Genomic DNA, 12,671 nt, shown 5'->3' with positions numbered 1-12,671 from the left:
TGCCTGAATATCTTCTTTGGTGAAGTGCCTGTTCATATCCTTTGCCCATTTTTTAATTGGGTTATTTTTCTTTTTATTGTTGAGGTTTTGCAGTATCTTGTAGATTTCAGAGATTAAACGCTAATCAGATTTGTTGTAGCCAAAATTTTTTTCCCAGTCTGTAGGTTCTCTTTGTACTGTTTTGGTGAAGTCTTTTGATGAGCACAAGTGTTTGATTTTTAGGAGCCCCCAGTTATCTAGTTTCTCTTCTGGTGCTTGTGCATTGTTACTTATGGTTTGTATTCTGCTTATGCCATGTATTAAGGCTCCTAGTGTTGTCCCTATTTTTTCTTCCATGATCTTCATCGTTTCAGATTTTATATTTAGGTCTTTGATCCATTTTGAGTTAGTTTTTGTGCACGGTGTGAGGTATGAGTTTTGTTTCATTTTTTCGCAGATGGATATCCAGTTATGCCAGAACCATTTGTTAAAGACACTGTCTTTTCCCCAATTAATGGACTTTGGGTCTTTGTCAAATATCAGCTGCTCATAGGTGGATGAATTTATGTCTGGATTCTCAGTTCTGTTCCATTGGTCTACATATCTGTTGTTGTACTAGTACCAGACTGTTTTGACTACTGAGGAGGAATAATAGGTTCTAAAATCAGGTAGTGTGAGGCCTCTCACTTTGTTCTTCTTCTTGACTAATGCTTTACATATCCAGGGCCTCTTCCCTTTCCGTATGAAGTTGTTGATTTATTTCTCCATCTCATTAAAAAATGCCATTGGAAGTTGGAACGGGATTGCATTGTATCTGTAGATTGCTTCGGGTAGAATTGACATTTTCACAATGTTGAGTCTTCCTATCCATGAGCAAGGTGTGTTTTTCCACTTAATGCAGGTCTCTTTTGGTTTCTTGCAGTAGTGTCTTGTAATTTTCATTGTATCGGTCTTTTACATCTTGGTTAGATTTATTCCTAAGTATTTTATCCTCTTGGGCACTATTGTAAATGGTATTGATGTAGTGATTTTCTCTTCAAAGTTCTCTTTGTTGGTGTAGAGGAATCCAACTGATTTTTGTGTTTATCTTGTATCAGGATACTTTGCTGAAATCTTCTATTATTTCCAGTATTTTTCTTGTGAATTCTTTGGGGTTTTCTGTGTGTAAGATCATATCATCTGCAAATAGAGATACTTTGACTGCTTCCTTACCAATCTGGATGCCCTTTATTTCTTTTTCTAGCCTAATTGCTGTGGCTAGGACCTCCAGCACAATGTTGAATAAGAGTGGTGTTAAAGGGCATCATTATCTGGTTCCCATTCTCAAGGGGAATGCTTTCAGACTCTCTCCATTTAGGATGATGTTCGCTGTTGGCTCTGTATAAATACCCTTAATATTGTTGAGGAATTTCTCTTCTATTCCTATTTTGCTGAGAATTTTTATCATGAATGGGTGTTGGACTTTGTCAAAAGCCTTTTCTGCATCAATTGATAAGATCATGTGGTTCTTATCTTTTGTTTTATTTATGTGATTGATTACATTGGTTGTTTTTCTAATGTTGAACCATCCCTGCATACCTGGTATGAATCCCACTTCGTCATGGTGAATTATTTTTTTGATATGTTGCTGAATTCTATTGACTAGAATTTTGTTGAGGATTTTTGTGTCAATGTTCATGAGGGATATTGGTCTGTAATTTTCTTCTTTTGTGGTGTCTTTACCTGGTTTTGGTATCAGGATTATGCTTGCTTTATAGAATAAGTTTGGGAGTATTCAACTTTTCTATGCTTTGAAATACCTTTGGTAGTAGTGGTGTTAACTTTTCTCTGAAAGTTTGGTAGAATTTTCCAGTGAAACTGCCAGGGTTTTTTTCTTGAGAGTTTTTTAATTACCTTTTCAATCTCTTCCTAAGTTTAAACCAGTCTTTAATTACTTGATATCGCCTTGACTTCCTCTCTATTTGAAAGTTCTGTACCTACACTGTTTATTCCCTCTTTTATTGTTCTGATGTTGTTGTCATTTACAGATTGACATCTCTGGTTCCCTGGTATAAATCTTTTAGTTTTGTTTTATCCTTGAGAAGTTCATTACCTGGGTTTTTATCTGGCTGATGGTGTCCTGTGTACTAGATTCAGATTGTTGTCTGATGTTGTTTGCTCTCTAACCAAAGGACTCCCTTTAATAATTCTTGTAAGTTTGGTTTGGTTTTTACATATTCCCTTAATTTCTGTTTATCTGGAAATGTCCTAATTTTGCCTCTATGTGGTATTTTTTAAAGATAATATGGCATAGCAGAAAGAGCCTGAGCTTTGGAATCAATCAGAACTTGGTTTGAATCCTGGCTTTTTTATTTTAAGTTACTGAGTGAAGCCATATTTATTCAGAAAAGGAGACAAACATTATTTGATTGATACTAGCTCTTGTAGTTACAATTCTGACTTGAGTTCTTCTGGAAATGGAGATGATACTTTCTGTAGTAGTGTAATACCCATCTAATATAAATTTTGTTTGAATAAGTTCAGCTATTTTTATTGGGAATTCTATGGACAATTAAAATCATGGCATTAACCTGGTGTTAGAAATAAGTTTTTCTCTAGTGATAAACTGCTTGACTTACCCTTTTTTGGTCTCAGTTTTCTCTTCTGCAAAAAGATATTATTCGGTACAATCTAATAAATACTTACTGAATACTTCCTACTGTTTGCCAAACACAATTGACTTGATGGCAACGGGTTTGGTTTTTTGTTTGGTCCTAGTTGTTGGAGGTGGTCAAATAAGATAATAGGTGACAAACTGCTATGCAATGTTTTAAACACTATGTGAACGTAGTTCTATATAATGGGGACATTACTAAAATACTCTCTTTTCTTGGAAAAAGTAGCCCTCGTGGCACAGTGTTTAAGCACTCATCTGCTAACCAGAAAGTCAGCAGTTCAAACCCACCAGCTGCTCCACGGGATAAAGATGTGGCAGTCTGTTTCTGTAAAGATTTACAGCCTTGGAAACCCCATGGGACAGTTCTCCTCTGTCCTATAGGGTTGCTATGAGTCACAATCAACTGGATGGCAATAGATTTGGGGTTTTTTTTGGGAAAAAACATTTTGTTAAATTATGTAATTTTCTTACCCTAGAGCTCTTTAATTACTGATTAGGAACACAGGAATCATAATCATAATGTTGTTCTTAACTTCATGATTTAATGCATCCCAAGTTGCATAAATCTTAAATTGACACTAATTAACTTTTGGGTTGGTTTTCTGTACATACCAAGTGAACTTTGAGATCATGAACAATTGCCTTTATACCTGAAAGTACTGTTTCTAATTTGGGAGATAATAATCTCACTAATTCACTGAGGAAACATTTATATTGTATTATGTTTCTCCTATTTCTGTATTTTTCTCCAGTTTTCTGTTAAACCATCAGTCTCCACAAACTTTCTTAAAGAATTACACATATGTGCTGATCAGTGTTCTAGGAACAGCCCTTTACTTCTGTCATCCAGATACTCTGGGTCACTTTTGAATTTCTATCCTCGTTTATCTTTTAAATTGTAAAAGGGATGTTTCTGAAATGTTTGAAAATGATGAGATTAATGGGAAGTGGTGAGAAGAGGAGAAACTCAAGCTTTATGAGGAGCCATGGTTTATTTTATGGATACAGTGTTTTTCTAAGCTAATGATACAGCACTAGGGATCAGTTAAGAAATTGGTTGGGTAAAATACCGCAAAAATTTACCAATGAAAGAAATAGCTGCTGTAAGAGTATGAAGAGACATATAAAAATTCTACTCTGGGTGATGAGACTGAATTTATCAACATATCTGGAATGCTACAGGACAGCACGGGAACTAAAAACGAGGCTTGCTAATGGATTGAGTCTGCAGATATCCTCTGAGGCCAAGGGTCTTCATTTTTTTAACTCACTCTGGAACCCTAAGTAGACCCAGAATTTTTTAATAAACATTAACCTATATGGCTGGGCAATTGTATGACATCTATATTTTGCTGATTTGGTACCCAATGTACTTATTAGTCAAATTAGCTTCAGTTGTTTTTCTACTGCCATCTATAATTTATTTTGTAGTACAGATTAAAGGAGTAGAGTCCAGGGACACTGGGTGGGGGAAGTGTGGTGAGCAAAAGAGAGACTCTGGGTGGTGAGGGGAAAAGGCAAAAGGATGGTTTTGAGAAGAAAGATTGTGCAAGCTATAAAAATTATTTGTTGTTGGCCAACTTATTTGACCAATTATTTCCTTTTCTTTGAACAAAATTGTGCTTTTAATTTTACAGTTAAATATTTGTTTTCTTAAATGAAATTTCCTCTACAAAAGACTGAACACTAAAAAGCATATTCTATAGGCAAAGTAAATACATGATACCCTCCTGCTCCAAAGAGGATGGTATGGGCGTGTTTCTCTGAAAGGGAAATGCCTGCATATCTGTTATCTTTGTTATGAACCTATATGTAACCATCACCTTTCTAAGACTCAATTCACGGATCTACAAAATGAGACAGTTGGACTAGACGAATTCCAAGATACTTTAGCTGTAAATTTACATAATTCAGTCGTCATAGTTGAGTGACCAGAACATTTAAAATTGAGCGTGGTGAGATTGAAACACTTTAGAATCCTCCTGAAACCTGTCAAACAAATTTTATTTGAGAATTGTGATACTTTATAAATATTTTATTTCAGTTTTCTTTGAAAGAAAAAAGGACAAATAACATCCCATGCTTATTGTCAAACTTGTGATATAAGGAAGCCATATACAAAAAGTAATTCATGTCTCTTATTTTTTAAGTTGCTTCATATGCAGTATGTTTGTCACTGTGAAACTATATTGTATATGTCATTGCTTGTGTTTCTATTAACTGTGTTATCAAATTTTTCCCCCTCAAGGATTGATCGCTGGTAGTATAATAATTGGTACCCTAATTCTAGTCAAAATTATCTGGGACTATGGAAAATCAGGGTGAGCAGAAATTCTGATGATTTTTTAAAAATTTATTCTTAGCTTCTTTCAGTAAAACATGATAATATATCAGTAGGTAAACTCTCTTAGCATTTTTGCATATTTTGACATGCTATCTCCTCATTTCTTTTGCCTGTAATTACTACCCAGGATAAACAGACTCTGCATGAGTGCGCGTATGTGTGTGATTTTTAAAAATTTCTCAGTACAGTCAAAGACACTAACCACATTTCAAAGGAAAGTAATTTGAAAGCCAAAGTCTCACTTGTTGCAATCAGTTCACCTTTTTTCTACACAGTACAATTCATTTTAGTATCTGTGTGCTGTACAGAAACAAAGAAGTCTGGGAAATATCAAACTCTAATATATTATGGTGTAGTGGTTAAGAGCTATGGCTGCTAACCAAAAGGTCAGCAGTTCATATCCACCAGGCACTCCTTGGAGACCCTATGGAGCAGTTCTACTCTGTCCTGTAGGGTCACTATAAGTTGGAATCAACTCAATGGCACTGGGGTGGGGTTTTTAATATATTGTTAGATTGCCTGGGATTAGGTCTTTTGCTGAGTTTTATTTATTACTGGATGCCACATCTAGCCAAAAAGAGCCTAGTGGTTAAGCGGGCGAGCTCTGGAGCTTGACTGCTCAGTTGGCATCCTGGGTATGTGACTCTGAGCAGCTTAACTCTCTATGGCTTAGTTTTCTTATTTGTGAAATGGGAGAGATAGAGTTCCTACCTCATGGAGTTGTAGTAAGTATCAAATAAGTGGCACCTGTAAAGAGGTGACAACATTGTTTGGCACATAGTAAGCGTTCAGATGTTAAAAAAACAACACAGAAAAAAATCAGTATTATTTGAAATATCTGATCTGCATTGAATTCACATACATTAAGTACAAATGTCATGGTTGGCCCTGATATATCCTATAGACAAAAGAGGATTACTTAAATTGAAACCTCTTCTGTTTGGTAGCTTTCTTTTGTTAGAAAAGCTTATTGTGGAGTCCATATAGACTTATTTCTAAACTTCCCTAATGCTTGTCTCTTTTTTTTCATTAATTAGTTAAGAACAACTATATTTAATGATGTTACTAAATTGCCTGTTTTAATTCTTTGGGTGATGTGAGCTATGTACTTTTCACCCTCTATAAATCTTCTTTCTCCTTTAATTAACAATATTATTTAAGCCTATTTAAGCTAAAGTATGTAATGCTCTTTAAACCACTAAATGGTTCAACCTTGTAGTAAAGATATTTGACCATTAGATCCAATTTTGTTTTTTGTTTTTTTAAATAGTTTTTACAGGCATTTGTTTAATTTGACAAAATATGTTAGGTGCTATAAAATGAAAAGCAATAAAATATAACTTGCTCTTGAGACTTTTCAGAAACTTTTTTAAGAATGTGGTTTAGAGCCCAGCAAAAAACTATGAGTTCTAAGTCATATAAAGCGCGTCAAGTTGACAGAGATGGTTCAGCAAAATTACTCTGAAAATTAATTAAACCACAAATCTTATGTACTTTCTTGCGTTCATCCCAGCTCTCCTTTTGAAACAGAGTATTACCAATTCACCTTCTAAAACCAGCACCTTGGGACTTGGAAGGAGGGTGCAGGATGTGTTGAGTTCCCCAAGTGCTCTCTCTTGGCTTCCATCAGCTTCTTTCCATACTGTGGTCAGAAAATTGGTCATGATATTTTCAACAGAATGAAAAGTGCTGGGAAGTTGAAGGAGGGAATATTTGTTTGAATCGTATTGGGATTTTGCAACAAACCTCATTCCTCAATCTGTGAATCAGAGGAAATTGCATGCAAACCCATAAGAAGGAATTTGCCTTTTTTACGTGCACATAAAAAACACTCCACTTGACTTATTTTGAGGTATAAGCTGTCTAGGGTGAGAGCCGACTCTATGATGCTTGGTGATTCTCCTGATTTCATATTGATTTCATTTAAAAATTTGATCTTTATCAGGGCAGGGGAAAATAGTTAATGAGTACGATGGTGACGATGTAGCTTCATTTGGTGATCCTTGTGTTTGCCCGTGGAAGGATTTATTTACTTCTTTTAAATGTACTCGGTTTATATGGTACATTTTAGTTTATGAAAGGGATGGACATTGTAAGCAAATGTTTGATTTCATGTTTTCACTGAAATTAAAATGATATTCTTCAATTAGTTTTTCCCCTTCTCTACTATTTAGCTCTTATAATACATACGAGAACAAGGCCTCAATTTTATCTATCACAAATTGGTGGTGCATCAGAAGTAAGACCTGGTAAATTATAAAAGGTATATGGTTTCATACAATCACATGTCTATAGTTTGCGTTATGTCCGTCAATACAGTTGGCTGAGGGTTTATCTAAACCAAACCCACTGCCAAGAGTCAATTCTGACTCATAGCGACCATACAGGACAGAGTAGAACTGCCCCATAGGGTTTCCAAGGAGTGGCTGGTGGATTCGAACTGCTGACCTTTTGGTTAGCAACTGAGCTCTTAACCCCTTCACCACCAGGGCTTCTATCTACAACTATTAGTGGATTAAAAAAAAAAAAAAACCCAAACCCATTGCCATGGAGTTGATTCCGACTCATAGTGACCCTATAGGACAGAGTAGAACTGCCCCATAGGGTTTCCAAGGAGCACCTGGTGGATTCAAACTGCCAACCTTTTGTTAGTAGCTGTAGCTCTTAACCACTACACCACCAGGGTTTCCAATTAGTGGATAATAGAAGTTTTTTTTTAAAAAAAAAAGAAAACCTGTTGCCGTTAAGTCAATTCCAACTCATAGTGACCCTATAGAAGTTTAAGCCTCTGTTATTGACAGACTTGTTTATCTGCCTTTCTGACTAACACATGGAATCTCTCATTAGCATGACACATCACCAGTTTGTGACTCCTCAGGGATATGCTCATCATCTCATCTTGTGCTTTGCACTCAGTTTCTTGTAATGATTAGATGCTAACAATGCTGCAAGTATTGGGTTGGGGAATCTTGCAAAGGATGCTACATTAGGGCTTTTCAGTAGAAATGCCTTCATTGTGACTATCTGCATCATGAGATGATTGGCCTACGTATTGTATTTGTTTCTCCTTTTGCCTGGTGGCTTTTAGAGTTTTGAGTGTTTAGGAAATCTGAAAATTTGTTTTAAGCATCGTTTATATGTCAAGTTTATATTCTTAAAAGACATCTGTTTTATGTTGTTATACAAAATTATTTCACAAAAATAACTTGATGTAAATGTATTGTGAAACTTTCTAAGTATCTTTTCCTCTTGACCAGCCTTTCCTCTAACCCATAGGTAGCATAAGTTTTTTCAGGGGGGTTTTGGTGACTTTTAATCTGAAAGTATCTTAATTGATTCTAACTTGGCCACTATTAATCTCAAGAAACTAAAAACTCAATTGGTGTTTAAATGGCTACTACACTCATGGTCTGCAGACATTGTCCATACTCTATAATTTACTAATTTTGCATTTGTTTTGCATCCCAAATTAACTTACCAATTCTTTTCTCACACAGTAGCTCAAAAATTAAGTTTATCACCAGTAAAGAAAATCATTTTTATTTTAACCTTCTTTTTTTTTTTTTTAACTTTCAGGACACATATGTATAACATTGACAGTTTTGATTATGATGCTAGTAACCATTGGCTAGCTGATTTAGCCAAAGAAGAGCTAAGAAGAAAGTGCACACAAGTGCACAGAATTTCTAGTTTCCTTAGAACTTTCTGGAGGAGTGGACACAATATTTGCAGTAGTGCTGTTTGTTGTGCATGTTGTCATTGTCTTTAAGATGCACAGCGATGTCAACGAAGCAAGGAGAAAAGAGTTCATCCTGGAATCACATTCTGAACATGCCTAAACCTCTTGACAATAGAACTGGCGGGAGTAAGAGTGATCGCTTTCCTAAATATCTAGGGAAGTAGAGAACTGGGTTTACGCCTAGAATATGAGCAAGAAAAAAAGGAAATGAGTGATTTTTTTTTTCACTAGATGGGTAAAGTTATTTTTACTTAAAAGGGAAATAAAAAATTAAAAACATCAATTGGATATTGAAGATAAATAAAAAACTTTAATTGGATACCAAAAACAAACAAATGAAAAACTGAAACAGTCTCTTCTAAGCAAAATTGCCACAGAGAGCTGAAACACATTCATTATAAAATAATCCTTGACTGTAAAGCATTTTCATCTTTCCTTATCCTGTTAAAATGAGTCCAAATGGGTTGGCAAAATGCTTTAAAGGAAAAACATGCTAATAACCCAAGAGTGTTGAGTTTCTTGGGTTAGTTGGTGGCAAGGGAGGGGTACAGAATGAAAGAATAATTCTTGCTTTATTACATAAATACAGGTAAGGAACAAAGACTTAGCCTATTAGTTGTAAGATGTATCACCTGCAATTTTGTCCTTAGGACAATCTTTTTTGGAAGAAGAGCCCAATGAAAGAAGTCTTCTTTGACTTAGTGTCTTTAAAAATACCCAGAGATATTATAATATTAACATAAGAAAATATTTTATATTTGTCAAGTGAGATGTTCATAGCCAAATTGTAAATCTTGTTCTTTTGTAATATTAATTTAGTTATATTTATTTATGTCAGTGAACATATTGGTTTTACATGTATCACAAGAAATGTTCACATATTCAAGGAGATATGTGAAGAAAAATTTATTTTCCCTAAATAGAAATAAATAATTGATCACATTGTCTCACGTAGTATTTGAAATTTATTTTCTTAAATGTGAATAAATTATTCCTAAGTAAGAGATTTCCTCCCTGCACCCTCATAAGTAGTTTAGAATGCTGCCTTTTGATTAACTTACTGTGAACCATTTTCAGTTTCTTTTAAGTTACACTATATTATACTTTCCTAAACATGTCATATCCACTCATATTAGAATATTGACATTACTTATTTACTATTGATTTACCTAAAGTCTGTCACGTTAATTTCCAGATTCTTAATATAGTCTTGTCATATTGCCAATTACATTTTAAGTGTTAGACTAGACTGGAATATACACAGACCTGCATATAATAATAAATATTTTGCATATTGCTTCATCTGTTTTTTGTTGTTGTTCTTGAAGTATTTTAAAGTAATCCCATATGCATCATGGCATTTCACTGTGAATACTTCAATATGCATTTCTAACAATAGGACATTTTTTTCTGCCTAACCACAGTCATTGCTAACTAACAGGATTAATAGTTATGTCCTAATATTCTCTAATGTTAGAAAATTCTTTTAACTCTTCTAAAAATTCTGGAATAGGCCACATATTCCACCTATTCATTCATTCGTTAAATATGAGGTCCTGCTCTGCCTACTCTGACACCTGGTGCTTCCTGGGGTAGCAAGGATAACCCGGATTCAGTTGTTCAGAAATGTATATCAGAGCCACCTGTGTGCAAGTTACCACGTGCTAGGTACTGGGGTTACCAAGATGGCTACAACACAGGATCTGCCCTCAAATCACCTATAGTCTACCATAGGATGTCCAAGACAATACACTGATTTAAAAAAAGAACATAGAGTTCTAAGTGTTAAACACGTACAGAATGCCATGGGTGCTTAAATTGTCTGCTGAGTGGTTGAGTGGGAGGGAGGGAGGCATTCTAGACAGGATGCCCATTGAGGAAGGACAAGTAGGTTATCTTGGCAGGACTGGAGCCTGCAAGTAGTGCAGCCTGCTTGAAGTATTAAAGGCTTGGGGAGAGGGATAGAGGGTGGTGTGATCAATGTTAAAGTAAAAATTATAAACTCCAAACATTTTATCCCACCTTGATTAAATTAAAAATTAAAATCAATGTCCACAGGTTTATAATCGCTACATTTTAAATATTGGGAAGTGTTGAATTTTGACAATAAAATACATTGAGGTAGACTTTATACCTTATCTAGAAGTTGAAAAAATATTTAAGTCAGTTACCCTTAAAAAAAAATAATAAACAGTAGGCATGTTGAGAGGAATGAGACTTTCTTGTAAGATTCATAGTTACTTTATCTTGTCATGATGTTAATTTCTTTTTCAAGGTCAGCTCACCTATGAGATTTTACTTTGATTGCAAAGGTTGTATTTTCTTTACTCTTAAGACTAATGCTTATTTATTATAGGAAATGATAGTTGCTTGCTAAAGAAACTTGAGTTTTACAATATTTAACCACAGACTTATCATCAAATTCTGGAAACACTTGAACATTAATAATTTTTGTCTTATTGTACCCTTGCCCTGTTTCCTTTGGTTCATGCCCAGTGTGCACATGCCTTACTCTCCACTCAGCTGCCTTGAGTGTTCCTTTGCCTAAACTACACCGCCTCTCCCCTGAAGTCACTGTGTCCCTTTCAGACTTCATATATCTCAATGAAGGAGCCCCAGTGGTGCAGTGGTTTAGCGGTCGGCCAGTAACAGAAAGGTTGGTGGTTTGAGCCATCCAGTCGCTCCGTAGGAGTAAAGACCTAGTAAGCTGCACCCATAAAGATTACAGCATAATGCTGGAGAGGTTGTGGGGAGATTGGAACTCTTATGCACTGCTGGTGTGAATGTAAAATGGTACAACCACTACAGAAAATGATATGGTGCCTCCTTAAAAAGCTAGAAATAGAAATACCATACGGTCCAGCAATCCCACTCCTAGGAATATATCCTAGAGAAATAAGAGCCGTCACATTAATAGACATATGACACCCATGTTCATTGTGGCATTATTCACAATAGCAGAAAGATGGAAACAACCTAAGTGTCCATCAACAGGTAAATGGATAAACAAATTATGGTACATACACATAATGGAATACTATGCAACGAGAAAGAACAATGATGAATCCAGGAAACATCTTATGACATGGCTGAATCTGGAGGACATTATGCTGAGTGAAATAAGTCAATCACAAAAGTACAAAATTGTATGAGACCACTATTATAAAAACCCAGGAAAATGTTTACACGCAGAAAAAAACAATCTCCGATGGTTACGAGGGAGGGTAGAGGTGAAGAGGAGAAATCACTAAGTAGTAGAAAAGTGTTAACTTTGGTGAAGGGAAAAGACAACACACAATACAGTGGAAGTCAGCACAACTTGGCCAAGGCAAAGCCATAGAAGCTTCCTAGACACATCCAAACACCTTGAGGGACTGAGTTGCTGGGGCTGAGGGCTGGAGACCATAGTCTCAGGGGACATCTAGGTCAACTGGCATAACATAGTTCATAAAGAAGCTTCAGTAAGTAATGTCTGGGGTCTTAAAAGCTTGCAAGTGGCCATCTAAGATACATCTTTTGGTCCCATCCTGTCCAGAGCAAAGGAGAATTAAAAAAACAAAAGACACTAGGAAAATATCAATCCAAAGGACTAACGGACCACATGAACCACAGCTTCCACCAGCTTGAGCCCAAAAGAACTAGATGGTGCCTAGCTACCACCACCAACTTCTTAGGCAGGGATCACAATAGATGGTCCCGGACAGATTGGGAGAAAAATGTAGAACAAAATTCAAATTCACAAAACAAGACCAGACTTACTGGTCTGACAGAGACTGGAGGAATCCCTGATACTATGGTCCCTGAACACCCTTATAATTCAGAACTGAAGCCACTCCCAAAGTCTGCTTTTCAGCCAAAGATTAGACAGACCTATAAAACAAACAGTAACACATGTGAGGAACGTGCTTCTTAGTTCAATAAAGCATCCAAGATCAAATGGGCAAAACTTGCCC

The 12,671-nt window shown here is 35.8% G+C and overlaps 1 protein-coding gene across 3 annotated transcripts in view; it reads left to right on the top strand.

The window, feature by feature from the left end:
• Positions 1–10,254, top strand: part of CD55 (CD55 molecule (Cromer blood group)) — a 41,404-nt gene extending 31,150 nt beyond the window's left edge. For 2 of the 3 annotated variants that reach the window (XM_023730295.1, XM_023730294.1), the window contains exon 9: positions 8,556–10,253. In XM_023730295.1, coding sequence (XP_023586063.1) covers positions 8,556–8,611 — 56 coding nt within the window. In that variant the 3' untranslated portion in view covers positions 8,612–10,253. Of the gene's footprint in view, positions 1–8,555 lie in introns of all 3 variants that reach the window. The other variant, XM_023730296.1, reaches the window with a different exon arrangement.
• The last annotated feature ends 2,417 nt before the right edge of the window (positions 10,255–12,671 follow it).

Source organism: Trichechus manatus, unplaced genomic scaffold (genome assembly GCF_000243295.1).
Source record: "Trichechus manatus latirostris isolate Lorelei unplaced genomic scaffold, TriManLat1.0 scaffold00035, whole genome shotgun sequence".
In the NCBI taxonomy this organism is placed as follows: Eukaryota; Metazoa; Chordata; class Mammalia; order Sirenia; family Trichechidae; genus Trichechus; species Trichechus manatus.
Note: the sequence above shows the minus strand (reverse complement) of the source record. Positions and strands in the feature narration are given on the sequence as shown.